This window comes from Erinaceus europaeus, chromosome 13, assembly GCF_950295315.1.
Source record: "Erinaceus europaeus chromosome 13, mEriEur2.1, whole genome shotgun sequence".
NCBI classification, from domain to species: Eukaryota; Metazoa; Chordata; class Mammalia; order Eulipotyphla; family Erinaceidae; genus Erinaceus; species Erinaceus europaeus.
Genome location: NC_080174.1, coordinates 93473896 through 93497042, shown reverse-complemented (window position 1 = coordinate 93497042; position 23147 = coordinate 93473896). Strand labels below are relative to the sequence as shown.

At 41.2% G+C, this 23147-nt stretch overlaps 1 protein-coding gene across 1 annotated transcript in view; it reads right to left on the bottom strand.

The window, feature by feature from the left end:
- Positions 1 to 1004: 1004 nt before the first annotated feature.
- Positions 1005 to 23147, bottom strand: part of LOC132542391 (zinc finger protein 658B-like) — a 169198-nt gene continuing 147055 nt past the window's right edge. The window contains exon 6 of the mRNA XM_060204965.1: positions 1005 to 2025. Within this exon, the coding sequence (XP_060060948.1) occupies positions 1371 to 2025 (655 nt within the window). The 3' untranslated portion in view covers positions 1005 to 1370. The remainder of the gene's footprint in view (positions 2026 to 23147) is intronic.

The following is a 23147-nucleotide window of genomic DNA, read 5'->3' as shown; positions in this document are numbered from 1 at the left end:
AAATCACTTATCACTCTGGAGCAAAATTTTAAGTCTTTATTTTCTTCAATAAGAGAAAAATCAACAGAGAAGGGGGGAGAGAGGGCAAGACATCTGCAGCAATGTTTCACAACTTGCAACTTGATAATCAAAATTAGATACCATGAATTAGGACATAGGTAAAAGCCCCCAGTGTCCACATCAGGGCAAAACCTTTAACAGGCTGGGAGGTAGTGGTGAAAGTGTCTGTCTTTCCCTTACTACTACCTCCCAGTCTATTTCTCTCTGGCTTACCAAATAAAAGTATTTTAAATACAAAGAAAAAAAGAGAAATTTAGAGAGAATATGTACTTTTCAACTAGACAAGATACAATTTCTGCAAAAATAAAATAAAGATTCACATATTGTAGCATCCATTATTATTCCACTGTTTAACATTCACTGGTCTCTCCAGTGCAAGTTCCTACTAGATCTGTAAGTGATTCTGTAATGTCTACACTGATAAGAGTTGTTTTTCTAATGCCAGTGACTTTATATGTGCAAAAATGTCTTATCGATTTGAATACATCTAAGCATTGTTGACATCTAAGTTTTCAGTATCAAGTGGATTTTTTTCATATATTAGAATTTATGATAAAGAATCAAAGTACTTACTCATATTCCATATATTTATAGAATATTCAGAGGTATGGGTTCACATGGCCCTGTGATCCTTACAATTATTTAGATATATTTCCTTATATATTAACACAAGATGGAGACATGGAGAGATAGAGATAATAAAAACATATTAAGAACATATCTCTAGCCCCTGTTGTGCAGAGGCTCACACCTGAGAGCTATTATACTGAACCACAAGCCTCTGCATCATGTCTCAGGTTGCATCCCTCTAATCTTTAGTACAGTTTACGCTAGAAGATTTGATTTCCATTGTGAACATTTTCATGTGTTGAAAATTAGTGGAACATCTGAAGCCCTGATGACTTTCTTGGGGTTTTGTTTCACTGTCAATTCTTTCAAGTCTACTAAGAGGACCAGAATAACAGTGTTTCCAACACTGCTTACATTTATCAAATTTCTCTCCATTCTGAGTTATTTCATGTTGACAAAGATGACTGGCATGAATCAATGTTTTGCTGTTTACGTTCACTTGTTTTCTCTCTCTGTGAGATCTATCACATCTCCAAAGTACATTGGCTTAAATGAATGTTTGACTAGGTTGTTCACATTCATGAGGTTTCTTTCTCTCCACTGTGAATTTGTTCATGTCTCCGAAGACTACTGGAATAACTGAATGTTTTACTACATAGTTTACATTCATAGGGCTTCTATTGTGAGTTCTTTCATGTGTCTGAAGATTACTGAAACAACTGAATATTTTACTACACTATTTACATCCATAGATAAGGCTTCTCTCCACTGTGAATTCTTTCATGCCTCTGAAGACCACTGGAACTGAATATTTTACTACATAGTTTACATTCATACGGTTTCTCTCCACTGTGCTTCCTTTCATGTGTCCAAAGATTACCAGAAGAACTGAATGTTTTATTACATAATTTACATTCATAGAGTTTCTCTCCACTATGAATTCTTTCATGTGCCCGAAGAGTACTGGAACAACTGAATCTTTTACTACACAGTTTACATTCATAGGGTTTCTCTCCACTGTGAGTTCTTTCATATGTCCTAAGATTACTGGATTGACTGAATGTTTTACTACATAGTTTACATTCATAGGGTTTCTGTCCACTGTGAATTCTTGAATGTTTCTGAAGATGACTGGAACTACAGAATGTTTTACTACATAGTTTACATTCATAGGGTTTCTCTCCACTGTGAGTTCTTTCATGTGTCCGAAGAGCACTGGAATAACTAAACGTTTTACTACATAATTTACATTTGTAAGGTTTCTCTCCACTGTGAATTCTTTCATGTTGTTGAAGATGAATAGAATAAGTGAATAATTTGTTGTATACATCATATTCTTGAGATTTTCTACCATTCTGACTATCTTTCCCCTCAGAGATTTTCACTGCTGTATTACTGTAAAATAGAGAACAATTAATTAATAACATTTCAATGATACAACTGATTCTATTACCAGAATGCAGGACATTACTCAATAAGCCACAAAATCAGACATTAACAATAGATTTCATTAAAAATGTATAATGAAGAAAATCACAAATATTCAAAATTATACAAAGATCTCCAGGGAGTCAGGCGGTAGGTAGTGCGATGGGTTAAGCATGCGCGGCACAAAGAGCAAGAATTGGTTAGGTGCGGGAAGCTGCCCCCTCAGGGACCTTAGTTTTGAGGAACAGGCTACTCCATCTTGTGTAAAATCTCCATCAACCATAAGCCTGCCTGACAGGTACGCAGGCAAGACCACCCCTCACCCACCTCCTAGAGATGTTTACTTAACCTCTGCAGCTGCATTCCTTCCTGGGATAGCTCCACAATTAGCAGGTCAGGCATGACCATAGATGGCAAGGAAATAGCATTCCAAGGTTAGGTAACCATAGCAACCCCGTTTACTGGAGACCCTCCCCATCCTTAGCCTTCCTTAAATACACATGAAAATTTTCAATAAACGAGACTTGATCAGACTCCTGTCTTGTCTCAATTTCTCGCGTCTCTTGTCCTACCCCATTCCCACTCCCCCTCCTAGGGTCTCCGTTTGATGACCCCGTGGGCCAGGGCAGTTAGGATCTCAGTTCAAGCCCCTGACTTTCTCCACCTGCAGGGGAATCACTTCACAGGCAGTGAAGCAGGTCTGAAGGTATCTCTCCTCCTCTCTATCTCCCTGTATCTCTCAATTTCTCTGTCTCTACCCAGTAACAAATAAAAAAAATTCTTTAAACCTCAAATTAAAAGTAAAGTTAAAAAAGTGGCAAAAACGGGCTGGGATTGGAAGTCAGGAGGTAGCACAGCAGGTTAAGCACACAAGGCATGAAGTGTAAGGACAGGCTGAAGGATAGCAGTTTGAGCCCCTGGCTTCCCACCTGCAGGGGAGTCGCTTCACAGGTGGTAAAGCTGATCTTAAGGTGTCTATCTTTCTCTTCCCCCTTTCCATTTTTCTGTCCTGTCCAAAATCAATGACAGCAATAACGACAACAATAAAACAAGGGCAGCAAAAGGGAATAAATAAATATTTGAGTGCACATGTAACCCTCTTATCCTATGGTCTGGTCAGCATTTCCTTTTCTTTTTTTTTAAGATTCTATTTAATTTATTCATGAGAAACATAGAAGAAGAGAGAGAAAGAGCCAGACATTACTATGGTACGTGTGATGGCAGCGAATGAACTCAGGACCTCATGCTTGAGTGTCTAGTTCTTTAACCACTGTGCCACTTCCTGGACGATAGCATTAAAGTTTTATAAATAAAAATTACATAATAAAAAAATGTAAAAATAAATAGTAGGGAGGGGGAGATAATTTAAAGTTTCTGCCTGATCTCTCAGGTTCCAGTTCTATTCCCTGACCAAGCATAAGCCAGAAAAGAGCAGTGCCCTGGCAGAACGAGAAAGAGACAGAGATACAAAAAGAAATATGATGGGAAAAAATGAAACAGTAAATGAAACATGTATCAATTAAAATTCAACTTATTGGGGGAGACAGCATAATGGTTATGCAAACAGACTCTCATGCCTGAGGCTCCTACGTTCCAGGTTCAATCCCCCGCACCACCATAAGCCTGAGCTGAGCAGTGCTCTGGTGTTTCTCTCTCTCTCTCTCTCTCTTCCTCTCTCTGCATCTCTTTCCAAAAAAAATAATAAAATTAATTAAAAATTAAAAAAAAATTCAATTTATTCAAGTGGAAAAAGACACAGACTTTGATGTGGGCAATTCACTTACCCAAGAAACTGCCATCTCTTCCTCGTTCCCTGAATGTCTTTCAGGCCAGAAAACGGAAAGTCAATCACAGCAATAGCTTGAGACTCTGTTTAAATCTAGCAGCACAGGATTCGACTTCCGGAGGCGGAGCTACGAGCAGCAGATCGCTTTCTCTCTTCTCCTCTCCTCTCCTGGATCAACTAGGAATACCAAAGGAGACCACCCGGACCAAAAAAAGACAGGACTAGAATGACCACAGGAACCCAGTAAATCACCCGTGAGTACAAACACGCGTGGCTGGTGACAGAGAGGAGAGAGGGGCCTAAGGAGAGATTAAGTGACTGCTAACATTCAGCAGTTTATCAGTGGAGACACCACCTCCAGTCTGCTCCACAACAAGGGGACAGCTGAAGGGAGGAAAGGACTCCCCAGAGACTCACCAAGTGCAACTCTGAGTCTCCATTGCTACTACCCTCAGAATCTGGAGCAGCAACAAGGAGGGACACCAGGGGACAGAGATCTAACCGGGAAACTCAGGAGAAGACCTATACCTCCTTGGCATAGCTGAGGGGCTGTGAAAGTCTCTTTGCATAACCACTGGATTATCTCTGCCACACCCTGCTTTATCTCTTGGTCAGGAGTCAGTGATTAAGCTAAGAAGCCTATTGATAGTTTAAAAGCCCTCAGGCACCCATAGCCTACAGGGAAGAAAAAAAAGAGGCTTTTACACCACTGAGCTCCAACTCAGGGATTGAAAAAATGGGAATAGATGGGAAATTCCTGAAGATAGTGGAGTCTATATATAGCAAAACCTACAGCCAACATCATACTCAATGGTGAAAAACTGGAAGCATTTCCCCTCAGATCAGGTACTAGACAGGGCTGCCCACTATCACCATTACTATTCAACATAGTGTTGGAAGTTCTTGCCATAGCAATCAGGCAGGAGCAAGGAATTAAAGGGATACAGATTGGAAGAGAAGAAGTCAAACTCTCCTTATTTGCAGATGACATGATAGTATACATGGAAAAACCTAAGGAATCCAGCAAGAAGCTTTTGGAAATCATCAGGCAATACAGTAAGGTGTCAGGCTATAAAATTAACATTAAAAAGTCAGTGGCATTCCTCTATGCAAACACTAAGTTAGAAGAAATTGAAATCCAAAAATCTGTTCCTTTTTCTATAGCAACAAAAACAATAAAATATCTAGGAGTAAACCTAACCAAAGAAGTGAAAGACTTGTATACTGAAAATTATGAGTCACTACTCAAAGAAATTGAAAAAGACACAAAGAAGTGGAAAGATATTCCATGTTCATGGGTTGGAAGAATTAACATCATCAAAATGAATATATTACCCAGAGCCATCTACAAATTTAATGCTATCCCCATCAAGATCCCAAGCACATTTTTTAGGAGAATAGAACAAATGCTACAAATGTTTATCTGGAACCAGAAAAGACCTAGAATTGCCAAAACAATCTTGAGAAAAAAGAACAGAACTGGAGGCATCACACTGCCAGATCTCAAACTGTATTATAGAGCCATTGTCATCAAAACTGCTTGGTACTGGAACATGAACAGACACACTGACCAGTGGAATAGAATTGAGACCCAGAAATGAGGCCCCACACCTATGGACATCTAATCTTTGACAAAGGGGCCCAGACTATTAGATGGGGAAAGCAGAGTCTCTTCAACAAATGGTGTTGGAAACAATGGGTTGAAAGATGCAGAAGAATAACTGAATCACTGTATTTCACCAAATACAAAAGTAAATTCCAAGTGGATCAAGGACTTGGATGTTAGACCAGAAACTATCAGATACTTAGAGGAAAATATTGGAAGAACTTTTTTCTGCATAAATTTTAAAGACATTTTCAATGAAATGAATCCAATTACAAGGAAGACTAAGGCAAGTATAAACCTATGGGACTACATCAAATTAAAAAGCTTCTTCACAGCAAAAGAAACCACTACCCAAATCAAGAGACCCCTCACAGAATGGGAGAAGATCTTTACATGCCATACATCAGATAAGAGTTTAATAACCAACATATATAAAGAGCTTGCCAGACTCAACAACAAGACAACAAATAACCCCATCCAAAAATGGGGGGAGGACTTGGACAGAATATTCACCACAGAAGAGATCCAAAAGGCCAAGAAACACATGAAAAAATGCTCCAAATCTCTGATTGTCAGAGAAATGCAAATCAAGACAACAATGAGATATCACTTCACTCCTGTGAGAATGTCACACATCAGAAAAGGTAACAGCAGCTAATGCTGGAGAGGGTGTGGGGTCAAAGGAACCCTCCTGCACTGCTGGTGGGAATGTCAATTGGTCCAGCCTCTGTGGAGAACAGTCTGGAGAACTCTCAGAAGGCTAGAAATGGACCTACCCTATGACCCTGCATTTCCCCTCCTGGGGATATATCCTAAGGAACCCAACACATCCATCCAAAAAGATCTGTGTACACATATGTTCTTGGCAGCACAATTTGTAATAGCCAAACCCTGGAAGCAACCCAGGTGTCCAACAACAGATGAGTGGCTGAGCAAGTTGTGGTCTATATACACAATGGAATACTACTCAGCTGTAAAAAATGGTGACTTCACCGTTTTCAGCCGATCTTGGATGGACCTTGAAAAAATCATGTTGAGTGAAATAAGTCAGAAACAGAAGGATGAATATGGGATGATCTCACTCTCAGGCCGAAGTTGAAAAACAAGATTAGAAAAGAAAACACAAGTCGAACCTGAAATGGAATTGGAGTATTACACCAAAGTAAAAGACTCTGGGGTGGGTGGGTGGGTAGGGAGAATACAGGTCCATGAAAAATGATGAATGAAATAGTGGTTTTGTATTGTTAAATGGGAATCTGGGGAATGTTATGCATGTAAAAAAAAAAAGAAGTAGAAACGCAAAGCAGAAATTGACTGAGTTTGGAGTATGGCACCAAAGTAAGAAAGCAGAAGTACACTAGAGTTTGCAGTGAGTACCTCCCTAATACTTCTTCTCCACTTTTCCAAGCTTTGGGTCCATGATTGCTCAACAATTTGTTTGGCTTTGTATGTTAACTCTCTTTTCAGTCACCAGGTTCCAGGTGTCATCAGGATGCCGGCCAGACTTCCCTCGATTGAAGACACCACCAATATGTCCTGGAGCTCAGCTTCCCCAGAGACCCACCCTACTAGGGAAAGAGAGAGGCAGACTGGGAGTATGGACCAACCAGTCAACGCCCATGTTCAGTGGGGAAGCAATTACAGAAGCCAGACCTTCTACCTTCTGCAACCCACAATGACCCTGGGTCCATGCTCCCAGAGGGATAGAGAATGGGAAAGCTGTCGTGGGAGGGGGTGGGATATGGAGATTGGGCGGTGGGAATTGTGTGGAGTTGTACCCCTCCTACCCTATGGTTTTGTTAATTAATCCTTTCTTAAATAAAAAAAAAAACTAAAAAAAAAAAGAACAAACACCTCATCACAGACCCCTGAGAGCGTCAACCCAGCTTTGACCTAGCACGTTATGATTAGGCCCTCCTCAATCACTATCGAACAGGCCTTGGCCGGTGCGCTGCTATGTTCCATCGCTGGGGAGCCAGAGACGACCCGAACTGCCCCTGTGGCTACAGACAGACTATGACCCACATAGTCAATGACTGCCACCTCTCCAGATTCAAAGGAGGTCTCAAAACTTTACATCAGGCTCAACCTGACGCTGTTGACTGGCTACGGAAGAAGGGAAAATGCTAGAAGAAGAATGGTCCTCAGTGACTCAGATGGGAACTTCAGTCATGTACATCACATACATCACATTGGAGTCACTTGTTCAACTGTTCTATAACCTAGTCATGAAGTATTTTTGATTTGCTTATTTAAAAATTGATCTATTTGTGGCAGTGACTATAACTTTCATTTTCTGAATGAACTGTATTAAAAGGGGTCATATGCAATTGCTAAGTAAGTAGAGAGCATACCAGTAAGAACCCATGAATCTCCTTATACAGGGAAACCATGCAGGCAAATGATCTCAGTAAATTACAGAGACAACACTTTTGAAAACACAGTAGCTTCTTAGGTGGTACATCACACTATTGTAAATGTAACTCTCACCTTTGTTTATTACTATGCAAGATATGCTGCCCTTTGGTGGAATGTTCTTGAATCTTTTCTAAAATTACAAAATATAAAACGTATTAGAAACTATACATATAGATTGAATTCTTGATCCCTCATGAGTCACAATAAACCTTGCTCACTGAACAGTATAGCCATTTCTACACTGGTGAACAAAAAATGATTTATCTTCTAGTTGAAAAATTAAGGCAATTAGAGTTACCTATTGAAAGAAAGTCCCTCAAATTTTCACACATCACATATCTGTAGAGTTTCTTCTCTGAAGAATTTAATAGTGCCCACTCCTCTTGAGTGAATATCACAGTTACATCTTCATAGGTCACTGAGCCCTAAAATATGTGCAATGTGATCATGTGAGAAAATGCGAGCAACAGAAGATTAGCCATTCAGTCTCTACTTTAGGAAACCTGTGAATGATTGTCTCATCTGCAAACATGTCTTTGGTGACTTGAAAACCAAATACCTCTTAATCATGCTCTAGAAGGTGGTACATTCATTAGAACACTGGGCAAAAGAAAACTGTTTTGCACCACATGCACTTAACCCACAGTGCTACTGCCTGACTCCCATACATTTGCAACAAATTTTTTTCAAGAAATAATCTTCAAAACTATAAATTGTTGTGAAATAAAGATATAAGGCAAACAAAAATGTTGATTACTGGTGGATTATTAATGATTTTCTAAACTAAATGACCATTTTGAAAGTTGCATATTAATGCTATGCAGCCTCCATCAAAATCCCTAAGAACATGTTTAGAGCAAGACAATGATGCTGAAAAGTAAATAGGTGAAGTCTCTATAAAAAATGATGTTGGGGAAAATGAGTCAGTCACCGCATGCATATAAAAACCAAACAACACCATCACATGACAAAATGGGTCAACTCAAAATACATAAGCACTTGGATGTTAGACTAGTCTCCAAAAAATCTACAGAAGTCATCCTCAGTACAGTACATAATATTTGAATGGGAAATGTCTTCAGAGACCTGAGCTCAACATCAAAGATAAATAAATAAATGGACAAGTGAACCACTGAGACTACAACAAACTGAAAATATTTGGTATAATGACAAGACCTATCACCAAGACAAAGAGATGCAGTAATAAAAATAAAACATATTTACATGCTATATCAAAGGGCTAATCAGCAATATATGTTCTCACACAACTCAGTAGAGTAACACAAATAACCACAGTAAATGTGCAGAAAGAAATATAGTCTCTTTAACCAAGAAGATGTTTAGTCACAGGGCAATTAAAAATCGCTCACGGGAGTCAGGCAGTAGCGCAGTGTTTAAGCACAGGTGACGGAAAGGGCAAGGACCAACATAAGGATACATTAGAATATTAATGTATAAGGAGTCTGAACCTAGTGCTGTGATTTATGCCCAAATTTACACTAGAATAATATTAATCTATAAGGTATATGAACTTAGAATACTAAAGTGTATACATGACACAATATGTACTTGAAATAATAATATGTACATGAAACAATAAGTGTGTACTTAAGACATATAAGAAGTGTGAGAATATTAAGTGTGAAAGCATTCCTCTGAGTGTGAGATCTTTAAATAGGCTGGAAATATGAGGATAAGTTGTTTCAGTTTAGAGTGTTTGTTAGAGTTAAAGTGAATATTCCTGTGTGAGAATATTATTTTGAGTTTGAAATGTTAAAATGCTTATTTGAGTGATGTAACACTATTAAAATTAAGTGCTAACTGCTGGTGGGAATGTCAATTGGTCCAACCTCTGTGGAGAACAGTCTGGAGAACTCTCAGAAGGCTAGAAATGGACCTAACCTATGACCCTGCAATTCCCCTCCTGGGGATATATCCTAAGGAACCCAACACACCCATCCAAAAAGATCTGTGTACACATATGTTCTTGGCAGCACAATTTGTAATAGCCAAAACCTGGAAGCAACCCAGGTGTCCAACAACAGATGAGTGGCTGAGCAAGTTGTGGTATATATACACAATGGAATACTACTCAGCTGTAAAAAATGGTGACTTCACCGTTTTCAGCCGGTCTTGGATGGACCTTGAAAAAATCATGTTGAGTGAAATAAGTCAGAAACAGAAGGATGAATATGGGATGATCTCACTCTCAGGCCGAAGTTGAAAAACAAGATTAGAAAAGAAAACACAAGTCGAACCTGAAATGGAATTGGAGTATTACACCAAAGTAAAAGACTCTGGGGTGGGTGGGTGTGTGGGGAGAATACAGGTCCATGAAAAATGATGAATGAAATAGTGGGGTGGTATTGCTAAATGGGAATCTGGGGAATGTTATGCATGTAAAAAAAAAAAAAAAGAAGAAGTAGAAACGCAAAGCAGAAATTGACTGAGTTTGGAGTATGGCACCAAAGTAAGAAAGCAGTACACTAGAGTTTGCAGTGAGTACCTCCCTAATACTTCCTCTCCACTGTTCCAAGCTTTGGGTCCATGATTGCTCAACAATTTGTTTGGCTTTGTATGTTAACTCTCTTTTCAGTCACCAGGTTCCAGGTGTCATCAGGATGCCGGCCAGACTTCCCTGGATTGAAGACCCCACCAATATGTCCTGGAGCTCAGCTTCCCCAGAGACCCACCCTACTAGGGAAAGAGAGAGGCAGACTGTGAGTATGGACCGACCAGTCAACGCCCATGTTCAGCGGGGAAGCAATTACAGAAGCCAGACCTTCTACCTTCTGCAACCCACAATGACCCTGGGTCCATGCTCCCAGAGGGATAGAGAATGGGAAAGCTATCGGGGGAGGTGGTGGGATATGGAGATTGGGCGGTGGGAATTGTGTGGAGTTGTACCCCTCCTACCCTATGGTTTTGTTAATTAATCCTTTCTTAAATAAATAAAAAAAAGAGAAAAAAAAAAAAAGAAAATGAGCCAGGGGGCCGAGTGGTGGCGCACCTGGTTGAGCACACATGTTATAAAGCACCAGGGCCCAGGTTTGAGCCCCCAGTTCCCCCAAAAAAAAAAAAAAACAGTGAAATAGTTTCATTTTCTTCCCCAGGAGAGAGGGAGTAAATTGTTCAGGAGAGCGTTCAGCGAGAGAATAAAACAGCCAGCCTGTAGTCAGCCCATCAGAGTGACGTGTAAGTAAAATCCAGGAGCCTCAGTTCTTCCTAGAGCTGGGGTGACTTTGAATATTTGTCTAGGGTGTGTTGGGGGTGGGAACTTGGTGTCTGTGATCCTCCGAGGCCAGGCCGGGGTCAGGTTGAACATTTTCTTTCCTGGAATTGTGAAATAAAACAACCTATCTGGGATCACAGTTCTGATCCCAACCAGCCTCTAGCCTGTGCCCCGCCCCTCCCCTTCCCAAAAAAAAAAAAAAAAGTGCTAAAATACTCTTGAGTTTTTAAAAATATTTTATTTATTTATTTATTCCCTTTTGTTGCCCTTGTTGAATACTCTTGAGTTTTAAGTGACAAAGGAAAGTGAAAGATAAAACTTAGAACCTTGGTCCCCAAGTCCTGCAGGCCTGCATAGATAAGTCCTATGCAGGATAAATGCCCAGAAATGGCCCTTTATCTTACCACAGGCTAAAGATAAAGTTCAGTGCAGAGCAACCTTTATGTGGCCCCCATAGTTCTTTGAAATGCCCCTGCAGGCCAGCATAAGATAAAGTCTTGTGCAGGGCAAGCTCAATGCGGCCCCTGAGTTCTCTGAAATGCCCCTTACAACAGCATAAGATAAAGTCCTGTGCAGGGCAAGCCCTACATCTGTATTGCCTGATAAAGTTAGACCTACATGTCAGGAAGACCCCAATTCTCATTGGCTGGAAGTTAACTAATCCACACCCCAGCCTAGCTCAGGGATAAAAGCCACGGACATTCGGACATGGATGGCAACTTTTGAACTGCCTGCTGGTCTGTAAATTCAGAAGCCCCATCCGGCATATCCCATGGCAATCAACACACCAAAGGACAGGGAGGTGCTTGCAGATTCCCTACCAGACCAAGAAAGGAACCAGCTACTTGGAACAGAACCGGAACAGATCAGGACTCCAGACCCAGGACCCATCCAGACCAGAATCAGGACCCATCCTGACCAGAACTCTGCCTGGACCAGCTTGTTAACCTGAGGACATAATTTGTCCTGGCCTTACCTGTGCACATACCTGTTTTATACTGAGGAGGTATTTGGATACATAATTGTAATGATAAGAATTTGATGTCAGGATATTAAGATTTCTAAACTGCATTTCAATAACATTTTATTGTTAGAATGTGATGTTAGAGTGTAACGTGGTGTTAGATCACCATCTAGAGTCAATAAATGAGCACTGCAGCAGAATTCTTTACCCCATTAAAGTAATTAATAGTAGGGTATATTTCCATCTATGCTCACAATTTTTAAAGCTGTGCAGACCACCCACATTTAGTACTAGTATGACACAAGAGTAAACTGTTCTAGAAATATTTCTAATTATTTGTGACTTACACAGAAGGGTGGGGGTAGATAGCACAATGGTTATGCAAAGAGACTCTCATGCCTGAGGCTCTGAAGTCCCAGGTTCAATCCTTACACCACCATAAGCCAGAGCTGATCAGTGCTCTAGTAATAATAAAGCAAGCAAGCAGGCAAGCAAGAAAGAAAGAAATTAGCACAGAAAAGGGCCATGTTCACATGAACACTATGTCAGGGAATATGACCATAGCTGATGGGGGGAGGGGTGTATGGAAAAATTAATCAGATGGTGTCTTGGGTCTCAGTCCGTCCTTCTCCCATCCCCGTCTGCAGCGGAAGTTTCACGGGCCGAGACAAGGCTGCAGTGTCTCTCTCCTGCTCTCCCCCCCTCCCCCGGTAGATCTTCCTTCCTTTTATTTTAATTTTTATTTTAATTTTTTTTTATTAAAGAAAGGATTAATTAACAAAACCATAGAGTAGGAGGGGTACAACTCCACACAATTCCCACCGCCCAATCTCCATATCCCACCACCTCCCCCGATAGCTTTCCCATTCTCTATCCCTCTGGGAGCATGGACCCAGGGTCATTGAGGGTTGCAGAAGGTAGAAGGTCTGGCTTCTGTAATTGCTTTCTCGCTGAACATGGGCGTTGACTGGTCGGTCCATACTCCAGTCTGCCTCTCTCTTTCCCTAGTAGGATGGGTCTCTGGGGAAGCTGAGCTCCAGGACACATTGGTGGTGTCTTCAATCCAGGGAAGTCTGGCCGGCATCCTGATGACACCTGGAACCTGGTGACTGAAAAGAGAGTTAACATACAAAGCCAAACAAATTGTTGAGCAATCATGGACCCAAAGCTTGGAAAAGTGGAGAGGAAGTATTAGGGAGGTACTCACTGCAAACTCTAGTATACTTCTGCTTTCTTACTTTGGTGCCATACTCCAAACTCAGTCAATTTCTGCTTTGCGTTTCTACTTCTTCTTCTTTTTTTTTTTTTACATGCATAACATTCCCCAGATTCCCATTTAGCAATACCACCCCACTATTTCATTCATCATTTTTCATGGACCTGTATTCTCCCCACACACCCACCCACCCCAGAGTCTTTTACTTTGGTGTAATACTCCAATTCCATTTCAGGTTTGACTTGTGTTTTCTTTTCTAATCTTGTTTTTCAACTTCGGCCTGAGAGTGAGATCATCCCATATTCATCCTTCTGTTTCTGACTTATTTCACTCAACATGATTTTTTCAAGGTCCATCCAAGACCGGCTGAAAACGGTGAAGTCACCATTTTTTACAGCTGAGTAGTATTCCATTGTGTATATATACCACAACTTGCTCAGCCACTCATCTGTTGTTGGACACCTGGGTTGCTTCCAGGTTTTGGCTATTACAAATTGTGCTGCCAAGAACATATGTGTACACAGATCTTTTTGGATGGGTGTGTTGGGTTCCTTAGGATATATCCCCAGGAGGGGAATTGCAGGGTCATAGGTTAGGTCCATTTCTAGCCTTCTGAGAGTTCTCCAGACTGTGCTCCACAGAGGTTGGACCAATTGACATTCCCACCAGCAGTGCAGGAGGGTTCCTTTGACCCCACACCCTCTCCAGCATTTGCTGCTGTTACCTTTTCTGATGTGTGACATTCTCACAGGAGTGAAGTGATATCTCATTGTTGTCTTGATTTGCATTTCTCTGACAATCAGAGACTTGGAGCATTTTTTCATGTGTTTCTCGGCCTTTTGGATCTCTTCTGTGGTGAATATTCTGTCCAATTCCTCCCCCCATTTTTGGATGGGGTTATTTGTTGTCTTGTTGTTGAGTCTGGTAAGCTCTTTATATATGTTGGTTATTAAACTCTTATCTGATGTATGGCATGTAAAGATCTTCTCCCATTCTGTGAGGGGTCTCTTGATTTGGGTAGTGGTTTCTTTTGCTGTGAAGAAGCTTTTTAATTTGATGTAGTCCCATAGGTTTATACTTGCCTTAGTCTTCCTTGTAATTGGATTCATTTCATTGAAAATGTCTTTAAAATTTATGCGGAAAAAAGTTCTTCCAATATTTTCCTCTAAGTATCTGATAGTTTCTGGTCTAACATCCAAGTCCTTGATCCACTTGGAATTTACTTTTGTATTTGGTGAAATACAGTGATTCAGCTTCATTCTTCTGCATGTTTCAACCCATTGTTTCCAGGACCATTTGTTGAAGAGACTCTGCTTTCCCCATCTAATAGTCTGGGCCCCTTTGTCAAAGATTAGATGTCCATAGGTGTGGGGCCTCATTTCTGGTCTCTCAATTCTATTCCACTGGTCAGTGTGTCTGTTCATGTTCCAGTACCAAGCAGTTTTGATGACAATGGCCCTATAATATAGTTTGAGATCTGGCAGTGTGATGCCTCCGGTTCTGTTCTTTTTTCTCAAGATTGTTTTGGCAATTCTAGGTCTTTTCTGGTTCCAGATAAACATTTGTAGCATTTGTTCTATTCTCCTAAAAAATGTGCTTGGGATCTTGATGGGGATAGCATTAAATTTGTAGATGGCTCTGGGTAATATATTCATTTTGATGATGTTAATTCTTCCAACCCATGAGCATGGAATATCTTTCCACTTCTTTGTGTCTTTTTCAATTTCTTTGAGTAGTGACTCATAATTTTCAGTATACAAGTCTTTCACTTCTTTGGTTAGGTTTATTCCTAGATATTTTATTGTTTTTGTTGCTATAGAAAAAGGAACAGATTTCTGGATTTCAATTTCTTCTAACTTAGTGTTTGCATAGAGGAATGCCACTGACTTTTGAATGTTAATTTTATAGCCTGATACATTACTGTATTGCCTGATGATTTCCAAAAGCTTCTTGCTAGATTCCTTAGGTTTTTCCATGTATACTATCATGTCATCTGCAAATAAGGAGAGTTTGACTTCTTCTCTTCCAATCTGTATTCCTTTAATTCCTTGCTCCTGCCTGATTGCTATGGCAAGAACTTCCAACACTATGTTGAATAATAATGGTGATAGTGGGCAGCCCTGTCTAGTACCTGATCTGAGGGGAAATGCTTCCAGTTTTTCACCATTGAGTATGATGTTGGCTGTAGGTTTGCTATATATAGACTCCACTATCTTCAGGAATTTTCCATCTATTCCTATTTTTTGTAGTGTTTTGATCATAAAGGGATGTTGTATTTTGTCAAAGACTTTCTCTGCATCTATTGATATGACCATGTGGTTTTTTGTCTTGCTTTTGTTGATGTGGTGGATCACATTGATTGATTTACGTATATTAAACCAACCTTGCATGCCTGGGATAAACCCCACTTGGTCATGATGAACAATCTTTTTGATATACTGCTGTATCCGGTTGGCTAGAATTTTGTTCAATATTTTCGCATCTATGTTCATCAGAGATATTGGTCTGTAGTTTTCTTTTTTGGTTGTGTCCCTGTCTGCTTTTGGTATCAGGGTGATGTTGGCTTCATAGAAGCTGGCAGGGAGTATTCCAGTGTCTTCAATCTTCTGGAAGACTTTTAAAAGTAGAGGTATTAGTTCTTCTTTGAAAGTTTTGTAGAATTCATTTGTAAAACCATCTGGTCCAGGACTTTTATTTTTGGGAAGATTTTTGATAACTGTTTCAATTTCATTAGCTGTGATGGGCCTGTTCATGTTATCCACTTCCTCTTTACTTAGTTTTGGAAGTTGGTAGGTATCTAGGAAATCATTCATTTCTTCCAGGTTCTCTAACTTGGTGGCATATAGTTGTTCATAGAAGCCTCGCATGATATGTTGAATTTCTGCAGTGTCTGTTGTGATATCTCCTCTTTCATTTACTATCCGATTTATTTGGGTCTTCTCCCTTTTTTGTTTTGTGAGTCTGGCTAAAGGTTTGTCGATTTTGTTTATTCTTTCGAAGAACCAACATTTACTTTCATTGATCTTTTGTATGGTTTTCCTATTCTCAATGTTATTTATTTCTGCCCTAACTTTAGTAATTTCTGTCCTTCTGGTTGCTTTAGGATTCCTTTGTTGTTCTTCTTCTAGGTCTTTAAGATGTGCAATCAGGCTGTTTATTTGTGCCTTTTCTTGTTTCCTAATGTGTGCTTGTATAGCTATGAACTTCCCTCTTAGGACTGCTTTAGCTGTGTCCCAAATATTTTGATAGCTTGTGTCTTCATTTTCATTGAACTCTCGAAACATTTTGATTTCTTCCTTGATTTCCTCTTTGACCCAGAAGTTGTTAAGAAGTGTACTGTTGAGCTTCCACATTTTGGTACTGTTACTAATCTTTTGTTGATTGTTAAGTGTTAGTTTAATTCCACTGTGGTCTGAGAAGATGCTTGGGATGATTTCAGTGCTCTTGAATAGGCTGATGTTGTCTTTGTGGCCTAACATATGGTCTATCCTTGAGAATGATCCATGTGGATTTGAGTAAAATGTGTATTCCAGTTTCTTGGGATGAATGACTCTGAAAATGTCCAATAGTTCTAGTTTATCTATCTCTTCATTTAGCTCCCTTATGTCTTTACTGATTTTCTTCCTGGATGATCTGTCAAGTTGAGATAGTGGGGTGTTGAAGTCCCCTACTATGATTGTGTTACTGTTAATATATTGCTGTAGCTCTTTCAGTAGAAGTTTGATGTATTTAGATGGCTTCTCATTGGGTGCATAGATGTTAATAATTGTTAAGTCCTCTTGATTGACTGATCCTCTGAGCATTAAGTAGTGTCCATTCCTATCTTTTTTAATCTTATCTATTTTAAAGTCTATCATGTCAGATATGAGAATAGCTGTTCCTGCCCTTTTTTGTGGGCCATTGGCTTGAATGATAGTTTTCCATCCTTTCACTTTAAGTCTGTGTTTGTCTTGTTGAGTTAGGTGAGTTTCCTGTAGACAACATATTGTTGGGTTGTGTTTTCTGATCCATCTTCCGACTCTGTGTCTTTTAATAGGTGAATTCAGGCCATTCACATTTATTGATATCAAAGATTGAAGATATTTTAATGTCATTCTTGTAGAGTTTTAGAGTGTTTTGATATATGTTCTATTTGTGGTGGTCTGGTTGTTTATAGGAAACCTTTCAGAACTTCTTTCAAGGCAGGCTTGGTGATGGTTGCTTCCTTCAACTGTTGCTTGTCTGAGAAGGTTTTGATGCTTCCATCTAGTCTGAATGTCAATCTAGCAGGATATAGTATTCTTGGCTGAAAGCCTTTCTCATTGAGCACTCGATAGATATATTGCCATTCTCTTCTGGCCTGTAGTATTTGTATGGAGAAGTCTGCTGCTAATCTTATGGGTTTTCCTTTGTAGGTGACTCTTTGTTTTTCTCTTGCAGCCTTGAGGATCCTTTCTTTATCCTTCTTCCTTTCCAATCTAAGTATGACATGTCTTGGTGTCTTTAGGTCTGGGTTAATTCTGTTTGGGACCCTCTGGGCTTCTTGAATCTTTAGGTCTTTGGTGTTGTCTAGACTAGAGAAATTTTCAGCTATTATGGCCTGGAGAATGCTTTCTTCCTCCCCTTCTCTTTCTTCCTCTGGTATGCCAATAATGCGTATATTGTTTCTTTTGAAGTCATCCCATAGGACTCTGTTGTTGTTTTCAGCATCTCTTAATCTCTTTTTGAGATCTCTTACTTCTTTTTTAGTTGTCTCTAATTCATCCTCAATCTTGCTAATTCTGTTTTCAGCCTCATTGATTCTATTCTCTCTGCCCTCTACTGCTTTCTGGAGTTCATCTATTTTGTTGCCCTGCTCTGATACTGTTTTAGCTTGTTCAGCTAGTTGCCTTCTTAGCTCAGCAATTTCAGCTTTCAGCTCTCTAATAACCATGAGATTATTAGAATTTTCTTCCATATTCTCATTTGTTGTTCCTGCAGTTCTGATTACAATTTTTTCAAATTCTTTACTCACTCCTGTTATTATTTCCTTAGCTAATGTTTGGATGTTGAACTCGTTGTTTTGTGCTTCGCCCTCTGGAGGACTTTTAGCTGGACTCTTGTCCTGGTTCGAGTCTCCATTATTTTTTCTTGTTGTTTTAACCATTTTATATAAGCTAACAGTTTTTTCAATCCCTGAGTTGGAATTCAGTAGTGTAAAAGCCTTTTTTTTTTTTCCCCTGTAGGCTATGGTAGCCTGAGGGCTTTTAAACTATCAATAGGCTTCTTGGCTTAATCAATGACTCCTGACCAAGAGATGAAGCAGGGTGTGGCAGAGATAATCCAGTGGTTATGCAAAGAGACTTTCACAGCCCTTCAGCTATGCCACCGAGGTATAGGTCTTCTGAGTTTCCCGGTTAGATCTCTGTGCCCTGGTGTCCCTCCCTGTTGCTGCTCCAGATTCTGAGGGTAGTAGCAATGGAGACTCAGAGTTTTACTTGGTGAGTCTCTGGGGAGTCCTTTCCTCCCTTCAGCTGTCCCCTTGTTGGTGGAGCAGACTGGAGGTGGTGTCTCCACTGACAAACTGTCGAACTGTTAGCAGTCACTTAATCTCTCCTTAGGCCCCTCTCTCCTCTCTGTCACCAGCCATGCGTGTTTGTACTCACGGGTGATTTACTGGGTTTCTGTGGTCATTCTAGTCCTGTCTTGTTTCGGTCCGGGTGGTCTCCTTTGGTATTCCTAGTTGATCCAGGAGAAGAGAGCAGAGGAGAGAAAGTGATCTGCTGCTCGTAGCTCTGCCTCCGGAAGTCGAATCTCCTTCCTTTTATTTTTAATATTTTATTTATTGCGCGGGAGGCGGTAGCACAGCAGGTTAAGAGCAGGTGGCGCAAGGTCTGGTGTGAGGATCCCCGTTCAAGCCCCCGGCTCCCCACCTGCAGGGGAGTTGCATCACAGGTGGGGAAGCAGGTCAGCAGGTGTCTGTTTTTCTCTCCCTTTGGCCTTCCCCTCCTCTCTCCATTTCTCTCTGTCCTACCCAACAACAACGTTAATGACAACAATAATAATAATGAAAAAAAGGGCAACAAAGTGGGAAAAAATGGCCTCCAGGAGCAGTGGATTTGTAGTGCAGGCACTGAGCCACACTGATAACCCTGGGGGCAAAAAAAAAAGATTATTTATTAATGAGAAAGACAGGAGGAGAAAGAACCAGACAACACTGTGGCACATGTGCTGCTGGGGATCAAACACAGGGCCTCGTGCTTGAGAGTCCAAAGCCCCATCACTGCGCCGCCTCCTGGACACTCCCTTTGCGTTTCTATCTCTATCCACAAATAAATCGTTTGGGGAAGTCGCGAAAGCTACTAATAATTTTATTTCTGTGAGCACAATTCTGGAGCCACAGAAAACGATGATCAAACATTTCTGATGCCGAGACCTGGCCCAGACCAGCAGCAGGGCAGCACATGAGGCGGCCGCAGAGTCGCTGCACAGGAGCCTGCAGTGGGACCAGCTCCAGCAGGCCAGTCCCGCCAGGCCACAGACACTCAGCTGGCGGCCACCTTCGAAAGAGTGAACAAAATCATCAAACCTTTAGCCAGACTCACAAAACAAAAAAGGGAGAAGACCCAAATAAATCAGATAGTAAATGGAAGAGGGGATATCACAACAGACACCACAGAAATTCAACATATCATGTGAGGCTTCTATGTACAACTATATGCCACCAAGCTAGAGAACCTGGAAGAAATGGACGATTTCCAAGACACCTACCAACTTCCAAAACTAAGTAAAGAGGAAGTGGATAACATGAACAGGCCCATCACAGCCAATGAAACTGAAACAGTTATCAAAAACCACCCCAAAATTAAAAGTCATTGACCAGATGGTTTACATGGAAAAACCCAAGGAATCCAGCAAGAAGCTTTTGGAAATCATCAGGCAATACAGTAAGGTGTCAGGCTATAAAATTAACATTCAAAAGTCAGTGGCATTTCTCTATGCAAACACTAAGTTAGAAGAAATTGAAATCCAGAAATCAATTCCTTTTACTATACCAACAAAAACAATAAAATATCTAGGAGTAAACCTAACCAAGGAAGTGAAAGATTTGTATACTGAAAATTATGAGTCACTACTCAAGGAAATTGAAAAAGACACAAAGAAGTGGAAAGATATTCCATGTTCATGGGTTGGAAGAATTAACATCATCAAAATGAATATATTACCCAGAGCCATCTACAGATTTAATGCTATCCCCATCAAGATCCCAAGCACATTTTTTAGGAGAATAGAAAAAATGCTACAAATGTTTATTTGGAACCAGAACGGTCCTAGAATTGCCAAAACAATCTTGAGAAAAAAGAACAGAACCGGAGGCATCACACTCCCAGATCTCAAACTGTATTATAGGGCCATTGTCATCAAAACTGCTTGGTACTGGAACATGAATAGACACATTGACCAGTGGAATATAATTGAGAGCCCAGAAATGAGGCCCTACACCCATGGACATCTAATCTTTGACAAAGGGGCCCAGACTATTACATGGGGTAAGCAGAGTCTCTTCAACAAATGGTGTTCAAAACAATGGGTTGAAACATGCAGAAGAATGAAACTGAATCACTGTATTTCACCAAATACAAAAGTAAATTCCAAGTGGATCAAGGACTTGGATGTTAGACCACAAACTATGAAATACTTAGAGGAAAATATTGGCAGAACTTTTTTCTGCATAAATTTTAAAGACATTTTCAATGAGACGAATCCAATTACAAAGAAGACTAAGGCAAGTATAAACCTATGGGACTACATCAAATTAGAAAGCTTCTTCACAGCAAAAGAAACCACTATCCTGCTGGGAAATTGTGCCAATGCAGTCACATCTGCCATGTTGTCCCCTCAGGCTACTGCTAGTTCCCTGGATAGTTGGGACATTCTCGGAGTGCCTGTTCAGCCATGTTGTGCCCTCAGGACATTGTCTATATCCCCGGGATATCTGGAGTGCTCTGGTTACTCCTCCCCCCTCCCATTCTCATGAGAGTTATCATCCTATCCTGGAGTGCTATGGTTACTCCTCCCCCTTCCCATTCTCGTGAAAGCTATTCCTATAAAAACCCTGCGTTTTCTGCACCTCGCTCTCTTGTTGGCGCTCCACTCTGGTGTTCAGACGCAGGAAAGGTTACTCTGTGAGGCAGCCATTTTCTCTACCTCCACGTGGCCCAACCTGCTTCTCTAATACCCAACTCTGAGGTGCCAGCGCGAATAAAGATTTGTGTTTCCTCTTCGCTCTGGACCGTCTCTCTCTCTTCTCTGTGGCCTGCGCACTACAACATCTGGCTCTACAACATCTGGCGCTCAACGTGTCCCGCACTCACGCCCAGCCTGAGGTCCAGAAAAGCCGCCCAGACACAGGTAAGTGGCATCCGCCTGCCTCTGTGGCCCTGCATTTCCCTCCACTATGGGATTTTTTCTGTTTTATGAGGAGGTGTCCCAGACATTCTATCCTTCTCTCCTGGGACAGGCTTTCGATCTCAGAGACGCTTTAATTTTTGCTACACCATGGGTTCTCATGGCTATATTTACTATTTTCAGGTTATGTACAAGGCCTCCTGCCAAAAGGTTAAGTGACCTTGAGGCTGAGATACAGGAGTTAAGGGATATTTACTTAAGACTTAAACACCCTAAGCAATCTGCAGTCAGCCCCAAAACCGCTGCCTCCGGAGACATGTGTTCAGTTTCTCCTGCGGCAGCTTCTGCTTCCACGACCCCTCCCCCCACTGCCCCCGAAGACAGTGTTCAGCCGCTCCTTTGACCCCTCCCCCAGCTGTCCCCACAGACACGTGTTCGGCTCCTTCTGCAGACACGTGTTCGGTCCCTTCTGTGGAAGACATGTGTTCAGTTCCTTCTGCTTCTCTGGCCCCGCCCCCTGTTTCCCCTGAGGCTTCCGGTTCTCTAGCCCCTCTTCCTACTGCCCCGGTTTTGGCTTCCCCTGAGGCTTCTGCTTCTCTGACCCCACCCCCTGCTGATACATCATCATTAAGAGACCTTGTGGCTGTGATACGAGAGTTAAAGGATATTTATTCAGCATTTAAGGACCTTAAACCATTTGCAGTCCACCCCAAGAGCTCCATCCCCATAGATATGTGTTCAGTTTCCCCTGCGGCCACTACAGCAGTTTCCACGGCACCTTCCACTTCCGTAGATCTCTCCCCAGTGTCATTGAACCAAATCCACACCTTCCCGGTAAACGTGGCCCCACCTAAACAAAAACCTCAGCCGTGGCAGCCATACTCTGCTAAAGACCTGGAAACACTCAGACAAGCAGTCAGGGATGACTGTATGGATGCTTCATGTACCAAGTCCGTTTTAAGGAGTTTTTACCACTATCTAACATGCCCCAAGATTGGAAAGATCTGGCTCGTGCTGCACTCCCAGACCCCCTCTACCTACAGTGGAAGGCATACTTCCGTGATGAGTGCTCTAGACAGTCGCAGGAAAATAGTAACAAACAGGTAGAATGGGATTCTGATGCTTTGTTTGGAGAAGGAGCTTATGAATCTGGAGCTCAGCAGGCAGAAGCCAGGTTTCCAACCAGTTATTTTGAACAGGTACGCATCTGCGCAACACAAGCATGGGAAAGGGTGACCCCACCCAATGTAGATTCGTCAGTTCCCATTAACTCTATTTGCCAAGGCACTGATGAATCATTAGCGAGCTTCATCTCAAGGGTGAAGACAAGCTTAGAGAGAAAGGTTTATAATCCTGACATCCACTCACTACTCCTGCGCTCTATTGTCTGGGAAGGCATACCACAATTCCGTCAGGCATGCCTTAATCTTAAACACCTACACCCAGATAATTGGATTCTAGCGACACAGGAACATACATCAGGCAATTATGGGGCACCCG